Source organism: Lepidochelys kempii, chromosome 3, assembly GCF_965140285.1.
Source record: "Lepidochelys kempii isolate rLepKem1 chromosome 3, rLepKem1.hap1, whole genome shotgun sequence".
Classification (NCBI taxonomy): Eukaryota; Metazoa; Chordata; order Testudines; family Cheloniidae; genus Lepidochelys; species Lepidochelys kempii.
This window is the reverse complement of record NC_136382.1, coordinates 122,335,263-122,351,250: the sequence shown is the minus strand read 5'-3', so window position 1 is coordinate 122,351,250 and position 15,988 is coordinate 122,335,263. Positions and strand designations below refer to the sequence as shown.

Below are 15,988 nucleotides of genomic sequence, written 5' to 3'. Positions count from 1 at the left end.
TTTAAATGGCTGAGAAAAGAGCTGTGCTGAATAGAATGACTATTCCTGTCTGTGTGTCTTTTTTGTAACTTAAGATTTTGCCTAGAGGGATTCTCTATGTTTTGAATCTAATTACCCTGTAAGGTATCTACCATCCTGATTTTACAGAGTGATTCCTTTACTTCTATTAAAAGTCTTCTTGTTAGAAAACTGAATGCTTTTTCATTGTTCTAAGATCCAAGGGTTTGGCTCTGTGGTCACCTATGCAAATTGGTGAGGATTTTTACCAAACCTTCCCCAGGAAGTGGGGTGCAAGGGTTGGGAGGATTTTGGGGGGAAAGATGTGTCCAAACTACGTTTCCCAGTAAACCCAGATAAAGTTTGGTGGTGACAGTGGAAATCCAAGGCCAAAGGGTAAAATTAATTTGTACCTTGGGGAAGTTTTAACCTAAGCTGGTAAAAGTAAGCTTAGGAGGTTTTCATGCAAGTCCCCACATCTGTACCCTAGAGTTCAGAGTGGGGAAGGAACCTTGACAGCACTTTAGAGCCTAACAAATTTATTTGAGCATAAGCTTTCGTGAGCTACAGCTCACTTCATCGGATGCATGCAGTGGAAAATACAGTGGGGAGATTTATATACACAGAGAACATGAAACAATGGGTGTTACCATACACACTGTAATGAGAGTGATCAGGTAAGGTGAGCTATTACCAGCAGGAGAGAAAAAAAAAACCTTTTGCAGTGATAATCAAGGTGGGCCATTTCCAACCGTTGACAAGAATGTGTGAGGAACAGTGTGTGTATGGGGGGGAGGAATAAACATGGGGAAATAGTTTTACTTTGTGTAATGACACATCCTCTCCCAGTCTTTATTCAAGCCTAATGTAATGGTGTCCAGTTTGCAAATTATTTCCAATTCAGCAGTCTCTCATTGGAGTCTGTTTTTGAAGTTTTTTTTGTTGAAGAATTGCAACTTTTAGGTCTGTAATCGAGTGACCAGAGAGATTGAAGTGTTCTCTGACTGGTTTTTGAATGTTAAATTCCTGACGTCTGATTTGTGTCCATTTATTCTTTTACGTAGAGACTGTCCAGTTTGGCCAATGTACATGGCAGAGGGGCACTGCTGGCACATGATGGCATATATCACATTGGTAGATGTGCAGGTGAACAAGCCTCTACAGCCCCCAACTAAAACCTCTCCAGCCCATCATCAAGGATCTACAACCTATCCTGAAGGACGACCTACAGACAGCCCCCCAACCTGAAGCAAATACTCAAATACTGAAGCTGCTACCCAGTCTGTACTTGCTTTGGGGGTGTATAGATTCTCTCATTCTCCAAAGCATTTTTCACCAGCATGTCACTGAAATCAAACTGGCCTGTCTCCCAAGATTTGTGAGAGTGTTGGGTCATCCTTTAGGATAGGTTGTAGATCCTTAATAATGCGTTGGAGGGGTTTTAGTTGGGGGCTGAAGGTGACGGCTAGTGGCGTTCTGTTATTTTCTTTGTTAGGCCTGTCCTGTAGTAGGTAACTTCTGGGAACTCTTCTGGCTCTATCAATCTGTTTCTTTACTTCTGCAGGTGGGTATTGTAGTTGTAAGAAAGCTTGACAGAGATCTTGTAGGTGTTTGTCTCTGTCTGAGGGGTTGGAGCAAATGCGGTTGTATCGCAGAGCTTGGCTGTAGACGATGGATCGTGTGGTGTGGTCAGGGTGAAAGCTGGAGGCATGCAGGTAGGAATAGCGGTCAGTAGGTTTCCGGTATAGGGTGGTGTTTATGTGACCATTGTTTATTAGCACTGTAGTGTCCAGGAAGTGGATCTCTTGTGTGGACTGGACCAGGCTGAGGTTGGTGGTGGGATGGAAATTGTTGAAATCATGGTGGAATTCCTCAAGGGCTTCTTTTCCATGGGTCCAGATGATGAAGATGTCATCAATATAGCGCAAGTAGAGTAGGGGCTTTAGGGGACGAGAGCTGAGGAAGCGTTGTTCTAAATCAGCCATAAAAATGTTGGCATACTGTGGGGCCATGCGGGTACCCATAGCAGTGCCGCTGATCTGAAGGTATACATTGTCCCCAAATGTGAAGTAGTTATGGGTAAGGACAAAGTCACAAAGTTCAGCCACCAAGTTAGCCGTGACATTATCGGGGATAGTGTTCTTGACGGCTTGTAGTCCATCTTTGTGTGGAATGTTGGTGTAGAGGGCTTCTACATCCATAGTGGCCAGGATGGTGTTATCAGGAAGATCACTGATGGATTGAAGTTTCCTCAGGAAGTCAGTGGTGTCTCGAAGGTAGCTGGGAGTGCTGGTAGCGTAGGGCCTGAGGAGGGAGTCTACATAGCCAGACAATCCTGCTGTCAGGGTGCCAATGCCTGAGATGATGGGGCGCCCAGGATTTCCAGGTTTATGGATCTTGGGTAGTAGATAGAATATCCCAGGTCGGGGTTCCAGGGGTGTGTCTGTGCGGATTTGATCTTGTGCTTTTTCAGGAAGTTTCTTGAGCAAATGCTGTAGTTGCTTTTGGTAACTCTCAGTGGGATCAGAGGGTAATGGCTTGTAGAAACTCGTGTTGGAGAGCTGCCGAGCAGCCTCTTGTTCATATTCCGACCTATTCATGATGACAACAGCACCTCCTTTGTCAGCCTTTTTGATTATGATGTCAGAGTTGTTTCTGAGGCTGTGGATGGCATTGCGTTCCGCATGGCTGAGGTTATGGGGCAAGTGATGCTGCTTTTCCACAATTTCAGCCCGTGCACGTCGGCGGAAGCACTCTATGTAGAAGTCCAGTCTGCTGTTTCGACCTTCAGGAGGAGTCCACCTAGAATCCCTCTTTCTGTAGTGTTGGTTGGGAGACCTCTGTGGATTAGTATGCTGTTCAGAGGTATTTTGGAAATATTCCTTGAGTCGGAGACGTCGAAAATAGGATTCTAGGTCACCACAGAACTGTATCATGTTCGTGGGGGTGGAGGGGCAGAAGGAGAGGCCCCGAGATAGAACAGCTGCTTCTGCTGGGCTGAGAGTATAGTTGGATAGGTTAACAATATTGCTAGGTGGGTTGAGGGAACCATTGCTGTGGCCCCTTGTAGCATGTAGTAGTTTAGAAAGTTTAGTGTCCTTTTTCTTTTGTAGAGAAGCTAAGTGTGCGTTGAAAATGGCTTGTCTAGTTTTAGTAAAATCCAGCCACGAGGAAGCTTGTGTGGAAGGTTGGTTTTTTATGAGAGTATCCATTTTTGAGAGCTCATTCTTAATCTTTCCCTGTTTGCTGTAGAGGATGTTGATCAGGTGGTTCCGCAGTTTCTTTGAGAGCGTGTGGCACAAGCTGTCAGCATAGTCTGTGTGGTATGTAGATTGTAATGGATTTTTTACCTTCAGTCCTTTTGGTACGATGTCCATCTGTTTGCATTTGGAAAGGAAGATGATGTCTGTCTGTATCTGTACAAGTTTTTTCATGCAGTTGATAGATTTCCACTCCATACGGCTAAATGCAGTGCCTTGCATAATGACAGGTTTCAGAGTAACAGCCGTGTTAGTCTGTATTCGCAAAAAGAAAAGGAGTACTTGTGGCACCTTAGAGACTAACCAATTTATTTGAGCATGAGCTTTCGTGAGCTACAGCTCACTTCCTCAGATGCATATCGTGGAAACTGCAGCAGGCTTTATATATACACAGAGAATATGAAACAATACCTATTCCCACCCCACTGTCCTGCTGGTAATAGCTTATCTAAAGTGATCATCAGGTGGGCCATTTCCAGCACAAATCCAGGTTTTCTCACCCTCCACCCCCCCACACAAATTCACTCTCCTGCTGGTGATAGCCCATCCAAAGTGACAACTCTTTACACAATGTGCATGACAATCAAGTTGGGCTATTTCCTGCACAAATCCAGGTTTTCTCACATCCCCCCCACCCCCATACACACACAAACTCACTCTCCTGCTGGTAATAGCTCATCCAAACTGACCACTCTTCAAGTTAAAATCCAAGTTAAACCAGAACATCTGGGGGGGGAGGGGGGGAGGAAAAAACAAGAGGAAACAGGCTACCTTGCATAATGACTTAGCCACTCCAAGTCTCTATTTAAGCCTAAATTAATAGTATCCAATTTGCAAATGAATTCCAATTCAGCAGTTTCTCGCTGGAGTCTGGATTTGAAGTTTTTTTGTTTTAAGATCAGCGGCACTGCTATGGGTACCCGCATGGCCCCACAGTATGCCAACATTTTTATGGCTGATTTAGAACAACGCTTCCTCAGCTCTCGTCCCCTAAAGCCCCTACTCTACTTGCGCTATATTGATGACATCTTCATCATCTGGACCCATGGAAAAGAAGCCCTTGAGGAATTCCACCATGATTTCAACAATTTCCATCCCACCACCAACCTCAGCCTGGTCCAGTCCACACAAGAGATCCACTTCCTGGACACTACAGTGCTAATAAACAATGGTCACATAAACACCACCCTATACCGGAAACCTACTGACCGCTATTCCTACCTGCATGCCTCCAGCTTTCACCCTGACCACACCACACGATCCATCGTCTACAGCCAAGCTCTGCGATACAACCGCATTTGCTCCAACCCCTCAGACAGAGACAAACACCTACAAGATCTCTGTCAAGCTTTCTTACAACTACAATACCCACCTGCAGAAGTAAAGAAACAGATTGATAGAGCCAGAAGAGTTCCCAGAAGTTACCTACTACAGGACAGGCCTAACAAAGAAAATAACAGAACGCCACTAGCCGTCACCTTCAGCCCCCAACTAAAACCCCTCCAACGCATTATTAAGGATCTACAACCTATCCTAAAGGATGACCCAACACTCTCACAAATCTTGGGAGACAGGCCAGTCCTTGCCTACAGACAGCCCCGCAACCTGAAGCAAATACTCACCAACAACCACATACCACACAACAGAACCACTAACCCAGGAACTTATCCTTGCAACAAAGCCCGTTGCCAATTGTGCCCACATATCTATTCAGGGGACACCATCACAGGGCCTAATAACATCAGCCACACTATCAGAGGCTCGTTCACCTGCACATCCACCAATGTGATATATGCCATCATGTGCCAGCAATGCCCCTCTGCCATGTACATTGGTCAAACTGGACAGTCTCTACGTAAAAGAATAAATGGACACAAATCAGATGTCAAGAATTATAACATTCATAAACCAGTTGGAGAACACTTCAATCTCTCTGGTCACGCGATCACAGACATGAAGGTCGCTATCTTAAAACAAAAAAACTTCAAATCCAGACTCCAGCGAGAAACTGCTGAATTGGAATTCATTTGCAAATTGGATACTATTAATTTAGGCTTAAATAGAGACTTGGAGTGGCTAAGTCATTATGCAAGGTAGCCTGTTTCCTCTTGTTTTTTCCTACCCCCCTCTCCCCCCAGATGTTCTGGTTTAACTTGGATTTTAACTTGAAGAGTGGTCAGTTTGGATGAGCTATTACCAGCAGGAGAGTGAGTTTGTGTGTGTATGGGGGTGGGGGGGATGTGAGAAAACCTGGATTTGTGCAGGAAATAGCCCAACTTGATTGTCATGCACATTGTGTAAAGAGTTGTCACTTTGGATGGGCTATCACCAGCAGGAGAGTGAATTTGTGTGGGGGGGTGGAGGGTGAGAAAACCTGGATTTGTGCTGGAAATGGCCCACCTGATGATCACTTTAGATAAGCTATTACCAGCAGGACAGTGGGGTGGGAATAGGTATTGTTTCATATTCTCTGTGTATATATAAAGCCTGCTGCAGTTTCCACGATATGCATCTGAGGAAGTGAGCTGTAGCTCACGAAAGCTTATGCTCTAATAAATTGGTTAGTCTCTAAGGTGCCACAAGTACTCCTTTTCTTTTTGCGAATACAGACTAACACGGCTGTTACTCTGAAACCTCTCATTACAGTGTGTATGGTAACACCCATTGTTTCATGTTCTCTGTGTATATAAAATCTCCCCACTGTATTTTCCACTGCATGCATCCGATGAAGTGAGCTATAGCTCACGAAAGCTTATGCTCAAATAAATTTGTTAGTTTCTAAGGTGCCACAAGTACTCCTTTTTTTTTTTTTTTAGGGGATGAAAGTATCCCCTGGTGAGGAGCCAGATGCCTGGAAGGTGCTAAATGCTCTCACTACCAAATAATGGTGCTACCATTTGGGACCATTTTAGTTTACTTTGCCTATTTTGCTTATCCAGGAAAAGGATATTAAACTATCTGTCCATCTCCCTAGGGAGAGGGGAGAGAATCCCCAATATGCCTAGGGATTTCACATCTGAAATAACCTTTAAACAAAGGAGGAGGATGGGTCTGAAATGAGCATTGAGAAGGTCAAGCTCATGACTAATACCTGGAAAACAAAATGGTTATTACAGTGTCTCCCCTCACAGTATGTCTGTCAGAGGGCAGATATTTTTTATTTTGGACTGACACTCAGATTCAGTTAGGGGATAGCAAGTACTCAACAATGTTTTTCTGTGTAATTCAAGGACTGAAGACAATGGGAGTTGCAGGTATTCAGCAGCATCTCACTTTTCCGTAGAGAGGTGCAAGTAATTTGGGACCTGAGCCAAAGGCCACTGAAGTCGACAAAGTCTTTCCATGACTTCAGTAAGCTTTGGATGAGGCCTCCCATCTCTGCGATACAACTAAGGACAGTCTTCTGTTCTGGTGCTGAGCGGGATGCTGGAAAGCTCATACCTTAGTCCTTCAGCACAGCCTTTCCCTGCCTTACCAGACTCAACCCTGCATTGTCTTACCTGATAATAATTCATCAGAGGACTTGGAAGGATAGCACCTTTGGCCTGAGGTTCTGAAAGCACTGTACAGTCTGTCACAACTAAGGGTCACAACAGACAGGTGAGATAAGTAAATATTTGATTTACAACTATCGTTTCATTAATTGACCAATACTAGGTGTTTTTCTATGCCTGTCTACAATGAATCGAAGGTCTCAGCTCAGTTCTGGCTGAACAAGTGTCCATTTGAAACAACCACCAGCAAAACTGGCATCCTCCTTGGCAGTATTAATAGAAGACCAGTTTATCCTCTCAGTCCTGCAGATGGTGCTCCAGGGGAGGCTGGAAGTACATTGCTAGGGCAATCTGGGGCAGCTCAGACTGCTGCTACCCAGTCTGTACTTGCTTTGGGGGTATATAGATTCTCTCATTCTCCAAAGCATTTTTCACCAGCACGTCACTGAAATCAAACTTCAAGCTGATTCAGCTCAAGGGGGGCAAACAGCCCTTTTTCTTGGTTTTATCAGGAAACAAAATGTGCTAAGAGACCTCTTTGGGGCAGATTTTCTTCTCTACCTTGTTCAGAGGTCAGCACACCAGTGGCACTTAATAATGCCAAAGAAAAATGGAGGGTCAGACTTCCCTTCACTCATAAGTTGCTGTGTCACAAGAACCTGAGTAGTGGGGTTTGTTTGGTTTTGATTTTGGGTTTTTTGCCTGAATTTTCCTACATGCCTTCAAGGTCCAGCTTGCATCACTTGTAGATCTGCTGGCTGGACCACCCAGAATGATACCAAGCCTTCTAATGTGAAATTGGCCACCTCCATTTTTTTTAAACATTTTCCTTTCTTATTACCACTGCTGCCTCCAGACTGGCAAAATAAAGGAGAGATTTGTAAACTCATCCCAACCCTGTGCAAGCATAGAAAAAGTTCAAACATTTGAAATCAGTGTTCCAGCTTCTCAGCCAGTGTAAATTAGTGCAACTTCACTGAAATAAATGGGGCTGTGAAGATCTGCCCTACCTGAAGCACAATCATTTGTATATGGGGGAAACCTTACTGAGTAAGTAGTCAGTCCCGCTGTCCACTCCCGACACCCTCTCACTACCCCTCAAACCCTACCTGATATAGGAAATATGAAAGAGTAGCCCTGATTTCTTGTATGAACCCAGACATACTAATCAAGGTAAGTGTAGGCTTTGGGGCTTTTCCATACTGTAGAATGAATTCTTCTGGAGTAGTATAGAAAAAGGAACAGCTGTTTTCTCTCCACTCCAGCTTTGACTGTCATGTTATTCGCTGCTTTAAGATGCTGTAAAAGTGGTAAGGTAAACATTACTGAACTGGTTACAGATCCCTTTGAAAATACAGTTTTGTTTGGGTTTTTTGAGACAGCTGCCAAGTAAAAGAGCATGATGATTTATTTGCAACAACTGTAGTAGAATAATGTGTTCTGGTGATGATTTATCCTTCTCAGACCTCACACGTGGGCAATGAATTGTTACCAAATCTCAAAATTACATAACTTTCATCACAGAGAAGTGTTGCTGACCGGCCACACTGGAATCAGTTCATTATGCTAAATGTGTGCCAGTAAAGGCTGCTATTAAGTCTGGAACACACCAGCTTTGCTTTTAGCAGTTGATGAATCCATTGATTACTGTCTCCGCTGACATCTGAATCTGTAGATTTGTTTGTAATCCATTAACATGCCACTAGGCGTCATCATTAGGCTGACCAGAGAGCAAGTGTGAAAAATTGGGACAGGGGTTGGGGTGTAATAGGAGCCTATATAAGAAAAAGCCCCAAATATCGGGACTGTCCCTATAAAATCGGGACATTTGGTCGCCTTCGTCATCACTGCCAAAAACATTTGGATAAAATTACCCACCCTGTGCAACATTTTATCAGCAGCTAGTGGAAATTATCTAGGCTCAGCTTTTTTTTTTTTTCTTTCCGATTGCTGGTCTACCATACGGAGCTGCTGAATCAGTGCACCCTCTCGCACCCTAGCCACATCCTCTTTTCAGCCTGCGCCACTCATTTGCGGAAGTGGCTTTTAGAGACTCCACTCCCATTCCTAAGAAAATGCAGTCTGGACCCCCGCATTATTTATGCTGACATCATCTGGCATTAATGGGGGATGAATTTTGGCCAAGATCAGTACCTCCTCTATGGCTCCCTTTCCCAGCAAAATCTGACAATCCATTTGATTCCAAACCTGCTGCTGACACAACTAGTTTCTTTCTCCGGGTTCATGAGGAGTAACAAAAGCTCAATAAAAATAAGTGGAAACAATATTTGATTTTATTTTTGGGGTATTTCCCAAATACTTAATTTCATTGAGCATTGTGTGTTCTCTTAAACAGGGAAACTTAATTACGTTTGTGGAATTACTGTGAGGTTTTACAAATAAAGTCAAAACTGATTTCAGTGCATTTGCTGCAATCTGCATCTTAAAATTATTCTGATTACTACTCTGTCTAGCTTTATTCCACCTCAGGATCAGGGAGCTAAAGGGCTCTAGCTGCATTATGTACTGAGAGTTAACCTGTTTGCCTTTTGTAAGGCAACTCTCTCTGATTTTAGGTGCCTGCAAGGAAAAGCATGACCCAAAGCTGTAGGATCATGACCCATCCTGGTACAATGTGCAAAATTTCAATTTGCAGTGGCAAGGAGAAAGAGGACTTGCTGTTGTACCTCCATAAGATACAAAGAATGTTTTATAAATGAATCTTAGGTTTTGCTATTTCACCTATCATGAAGGCCTGAAGAAGATAAATAGAGTTGCCAACTGTTGTCCATAATGGACATTATAGTGGATTCTGTTCTCCTCCTCCTCCTCAAAACACCTCATTGTGAAAGGACCCACTTCCAGCCACCTACCCTAGGTGTAAATAAATTAATCCAGCTACCATGGAATGGGCATTAGGCACTTCAGGTGCTGCTCATACGCCAGCTCCGGAGTTCCCATCAAACCGAACAATTACTTTTACTTCGTGGTTTCTGTAACTGCAGCTGCCTGTGGAACTATTTCGAAACAGTTTAACAAATGAACTAGACATAAAATAATAGAAAGTGACACCACATTCAAGTGTTCCCCACAGAGAGATCCAGACCCTTTTGCACCACCGGAGCAGTGTGAAGGGATCAGAACAAAGATGAGAAACTCACCCAGCGTATTTCATTAATTTAATAATTAATCCCTCCTGTCCTCTGATCATTTTTCTCTCTCTGGTAATGAGGTGCTCAAAACTGAATGCAGCATTTCAGGTGTGATTGCATAAGAACTGGATAGAGTGAAACTGTTACACTTCTGTTCTGTGGCATGACATCTTTGCATAGCAGCCCATGTTTGCATTGTCTTTTAGCTACTGTATCACATTGCAAACTTGTGCCTAATTTGCTGTCTAGTATAGCCCCCTGCAAGTTTCTTTCAGCATTGCTGCTTTTCAAGTTTCTCCTTCCCACTAACATCTGCTTTTCAGATTACTACGTTAAATCATCCTTTTGATTTAGTCTCCCTGGTCGTGTTCTCGGTAAACTTAATCAGATATGAAATAACACATGTTTAAACACAGTACAAAAACAACAGTTCATCTATATAAAAATGAAGGGTTTAAAAAGAGCAGGCACATTAGAAAAGGGGTAGCTGTTTCAATGGTCAAATTAGATAGGACAGTACTATGTCTAACTTGGCTTCTCATCTAAATTTTATGGAAATCCTAATGTGTTATATTTAACACATTATATAAATATATATTTATATATTTTATATATAAGCCCTAAGTGTGTTATATTTAACATATTTATGTTGTGAATTGCCTGCTATGTCACTGCTTAGTAAGTGAGTAAAGCCGATAATTGGGTATGTTGGAGCCAGACCCAAGCTACAGGGACTGGACTTTTGGGCCCTGATCCACAGCCCAGTGAAGTCAATTGGAGTCTTTCCACTGATCCCAGAACTCTTTGGATCAGGCCTTTGGAGTCTGAAAAGAGCCCTGTGAATGCTGCTACTTGGTATACCATATGGTCATCTGGGAAAGAAGAATATGGTAGCACTCTAGCCACTCTAGCCTATTACTATTCTTATGTCCTTGTCTTTAGGCTTTGTATGTGAGCCTGTTATTTTACAGAATAATATTCAGAGGTTTAGGGGGTAGATTTTCAAAGGCATAAAGGACAATTAGGTGCCCAACTTCCAGTCACATCCAATGGGAGTTGGATGCCTAACAGCCTTCATGCCTTTGAAAATTTCCTCATTAGTCAGTAAGAGCACTCTTGTCCACTGGCCTTCCCTCCCCTGACCTTATGTGGGCTATCCAACCCCCTTCTTCTTCTTATTTTTGGTAGGGGATTTGGCAGGCAACGGTGGTGAAAATCAAAACCACACTTCTAATTTGGCTGGTTTTCAGCAGCTTGTTCACATGCACCTGGAGCATTTCCATAAGGTTCCCATTCACCATTTCCTTGGTCACCTTCCTTTTCCCTGTAGCCCCGCTTTTCAATTACATGAGTGCTGCTGAACACACAGGTGAATGTGGTACAGGCTGAAGATGTTTGCCAACAGAACTTTGAACTTCAGCTCCCACTCCTTGCTCTGACGACCCACAAGTTTCATTTTCTCCATGCATCAGCTAGTGAGCAGGGAGGTTTTTTTCTTGCTGCTGACGCAAAATCATACTGGTTGCATCAGATACAGAATAATCTTTTACCTACTGCTGCTGTAAATGGACTCTGAGTGAAGCTTTACATTTCTGTTTTGCTCACCCACTTTCAGCAGTCATCAGGGTCAACAGCTGAAAAAACATGGACAAAAAAGTAACCACACCCAACACACACACTCCTAATTTTCATCTTAAAAATAATGTCAGTTAAACGATACTTCATGAAAGATTCTGGACTGAAAGCCCCTGGAGGTGGAAATTCTTTGTACATCTCCAGGACAAGCATGACATAGGCAGCAGTGCAAGTTTCCCCTGCCAGTGAGGTTCAATCCTCACCTGGAATAGCCACTCCTAGGAATCTGAACATATTTAATTTTCCTTGCCCATTCAATCCATTGCTGAGATGGCAAACGAATCTGCTCAGTGAAGACTGTGATTAATGTTTTTTGAGGCGTGGATTCTTATCTACCGACACATTTCAGACAGCTTGCACTCATCAGCTTATTCTGAGTTTCAGTTATTTCTAACCCAAACCAGCTATGATTCTATGATGGATGCTCTGAATCCATTTACCAATCTTCAGGCCACTCAGTTGCTCTTATTTAACATTTATTCAGGGCATACAATGTTCTAGGCCAGGGGTGGGCAAACTATGGCCCGCAGGCCACATCCAGCCCTTCAGACCATTTAATCCGGCCCTCAGCCCTGCCAGGGAGTGGGGTTGGAGGCTTGCCCCGCTCCGCGCAGCTCCCAGGAAGCCACTGGCATGACCCCCTTCTAGCTCCTACTTAGTATGCAGAGGTGTGGCCAAGTGGCTCTGCGGGCTGTCCATCTGCAGGCGCCACCCCTGCAGCTCTCATTGGATGCAGTTCCTGGCCAATGGGAGATGCAGGGGTGGCGCCTGCAGACGGGGAAGCATCCAGAGCCACCAGGTGGCGCCTTGAAGCCAGAGAGGGGACATGCTTCCAGGAGCTGCTTGCGCTAAGTGCCACCCGGAGCCTGCACCCTTAAACCCAATGGTCCCATCCAAGAGCCCCCTCTTGTACTCCAAACCCCTCATCCCTGGCCCCACCCCAGAGCCTGCACCCCCAGCCAAAGCCCTCACCCCTCCCATGCCACAACAGCCTGCCCCATCCCTGATTCCCTTCCTGCCCTCTGAACCCCTTGGTACCAGCCTGGAGCCCCCTCCTGCACCCCAAACCCCTCATCCCCAGCCCCACCCCAGAGCCCTCACCTCCCCGCACCCTGACCCAGAGCCTCCTCCTGCACCCTGAACTCCTCATTTCTGGCCCCACCCCAGAGTCCGCATCCCCAGTCGGAGCCCGCACCCCCTCCCTCACCTCTACGCCCAATTTCATGAGTATTCATGGCCCACCATACAATTTCCATACCCCAATGTGGCCCTCAGGCCAAAAAGTTGGCCCATCCCTGTTCTAGGCACTTTATGGAATGTGTATAAGGAAAGTTTCCTTCCCTGAAGATGTCATAATCTAAGAAGAGACAAAATAGAACAACTGATGACAGGACTGGCTGAGGGAAGGCAGATGAGACTATAAACTCTTTGGGTTAGGGACTGTCTCTTTGTACAGCACCTAGCACAAGGGGGTCCTGATCACAATGTGAGAACCTGCAGGGCTGGAACTGTGGGGGTTTAGGGCTGCTGATGCCTCCACATTACCATGGGAGCCTTAGGCTGGGCTCCCATGGGAGGACCCTGTGAGACTGGGATCAGCAGGAAATACCAACCACCAGGACTGGCGTGGCAGCTTCAGAAAGCCCCCTGATTGGCTGATACCAGTATATAAACCAGGAACCCATGAAAGGGAGCTGTCTGAGCAACAACATAGACTGCCTGCCTGTCTCTGCTCCAGACCCTGCTTGTGAGAGATCCTCAACTCCAGCTTCTGATCCTGCCTGCCTCCTAACTCTTGGTTTTCCCTCTGACCTGTTGCGTACTCTGACCTTGCAGTACCTGAGTTGGTCTGCCTTCTGACGCCAGACTCTTGCTTTTGTCCTCTGGCCTATCTAGCACTCTGACCTCCTGGTATCTGACTTGGCCTGCCTCCTGACACTTGACTCTCAGTTTGCCCTCTGGTCTATCCTGGATCTGACCTCCTGGTACCCGACTTGCCCTGACTTCTGCTCTGACCACTAGGATTGACTGACCAGGACCTGATCATGACATAAAAATAAATAATAATGGGAAGATAGCAGGACCATGGGCACAGTCATCAAATCATACGGTGGTTTTGATACAGTATGCAACACTACATGAAGATTACATACCTAATTTATTTAAATGTGTTTTGGTTATGGTGTTTCTGAGCACTACAGTTATCACAGTTATTTACACACACCCATGCATCTCTAGTGCTGAGTCTATGGATTAGAGTCACATTGCATTGCACCGACTACATGTCTATAATCAAGATCTCCTAGCACAACTTATTGGTTGTCCTTTCGCAGCCCAATAGAGAATAACTGTATTTGCCAACACTTACCACAAATGGAGTAACAGAGCAACTGCAGTTATCCATTCCTCAGGAAATAACTCTGGTATTTCGGATACCAGAGAGTGGTAACTGTTGGCAAAATATGACTTTTTAATGACAACCAATGTAATTCTATTTTCTTATCAAGGTTAGGGACACACAGAAGTGGTTAGACACTAATTATTTATTACTAGTAAGTCTAGATGTTTACTAAAATAAATTATATAATGTCTATATAACTGGCCAGATCACGAGCTGGCATAAATCAGCAGCAGTCAATTGAACAAAATTGATTTATACCAGCCAAGGACCTGCCCTTAAATGACCACTCTAATGCCTCAGTTGCAATGACATTACTCTTTGTTTATTTTAGTCAAGCATTACAACAGCAAGAAAGCAGTATCCCCATTTGAGTTCATCTGCTTCAGAGAGTCAATACTAGGGATCTTTCAGATTAGCTCACCCATTCCTAAAAGGCTGGCATTGCTGCTTGATAATACTCAATATCCTGATTCATTTGTAACTGTCAGAGAAACTGATGAAAACTTTATTCTTGTCCCATTAAAAACATCTATACTACATATGTATTGCTCTAGCAATCAATTTTTATTTTACAATCCTGCTCTGACAATGAAAACACTGATTGGAAAATGTTGATTTCCCTTACCTCACTGATGATCGTTGAGTGGGATTGTTTATATACCCAGCCATCCTGGCATGGAGTAAGCGCCACGTTGCCCAGGCTGCGATTAGTAAAGTGGGACAGTGGGTTGGCACAGCTCACAGAGGTGTTATTCCACTCTATGTCAAACCTCTCACACTGGCCACTGGAAAACCTGTTCACCAGGTTCGGAGCTGGCACAGTATAATTTTGTTCCTCTTCAAGGGTCCATCCACATCTCTCACTTAATTCAGCTGCACCAGGGATCCTGCACCAATAGTGCTCTGGTGCGTGCCCAAGAAAGACCACTCCCACAAATAGAAACGAAAAAGTTATGCCTGTCTGGCAAAGGAGGAAAAAGACCCTCTTTTGGTACCTTCCAAATTCCCCAGCTTCTTTTAAAACCTCATCAAAAGACGGCATTGTGTGCAGTAGGTTTTCAACTCGGAGGGATCCAAGAGATGGCAGAGTCAACAGCTTTCAAACTTTGTAACTAGTGCTGGTGCTTCCTGTAGATGTAGCTGTGTGGACTGTCTCGCTCCCTCTCCCTCTCCCCACACACACACACACACAACACCACGGTAGCATAAGCAGCTTTGGAACAGAGCAAAGTTCCACAGACCCACCCAGAGCGTTACAGTATGTCAAGTGGTGTGAGGCTTACACACAGCAGTGTAGGAGAGCAATATAAAGTGAGCAAACATACCATAGGAGAGAAGGGGCGTGCGTTTCCTATCTATCCAGAATCTTAAACAGATTATGCAATAAAAACAATTAACTCTTTAGGGACAGACGTGCAGTAAACACCAGCTCTGCAGGCAGGGGCATACAGCTCTTGTCCTTACAAAGGGATCCCAGAAAAATGCAGTGTGTTAAATAAAAACATAACAGAGAGGAAGCTGCTGCAAAAGTAGCAATGAGCGATGCTGTCAGCATTCTGGGTGGCAGTGACAGAAATGTTCATAAAAAGCTCTGAAGTCTCCCCTTCAGCACACAGGAGTTATTTCTGCAGCCACGTTCTAGTACTCATCCAAAGTGCTATTGAACCATGTGTACAACTTTTATTGGAAAGGCTATTTCCTGTCTATGTTATAATTAAAGAAAGGTTGTCATGCCCAAAATGTAGGAGTTCCTTTTAAAAATAGGTCTATCTGTGCTTTGACCTATTTATGTAGGTTTTTATATGGCCTCATTCATCTTAGTATCTGAGCATCCCCTGCTCTCTCCTTTCCCAGAGGAGCTATACATTTAGTTAGTTGATAAGTTTGCTTGGGGGCCAGGGACTTGTGGGGGCCAGAGATCAAGGTGGGCTAGGGGTGGGTGGCACTTCCAGAGGGCAATCTAAGCCACAGAAATAATGGGTTTTGCATTTAAAATTCTGAAAGAGGTGAGATTTGTGGCCCCTCTTATCTCTTTACAGGAATAAGTGG

At 44.4% G+C, this 15,988-nt stretch overlaps 1 protein-coding gene across 3 annotated transcripts in view; it reads right to left on the bottom strand.

Moving 5' to 3' along the window:
• Nucleotides 1-15,284, bottom strand: part of SLC22A3 (solute carrier family 22 member 3) — a 50,718-nt gene extending 35,434 nt beyond the window's left edge. Inside the window, exon 1 of one of the 3 annotated variants that reach the window (XM_073337842.2) lies at nt 14,565-15,284. In XM_073337842.2, the coding sequence (XP_073193943.1) occupies nt 14,565-14,981 (417 nt within the window). In that variant the 5' untranslated portion in view covers nt 14,982-15,284. The remainder of the gene's footprint in view (nt 1-14,564) is intronic. The other 2 variants (XM_073337844.2, XM_073337843.2) reach the window with 2 other exon arrangements.
• Nucleotides 15,285-15,988: the final 704 nt, after the last annotated feature.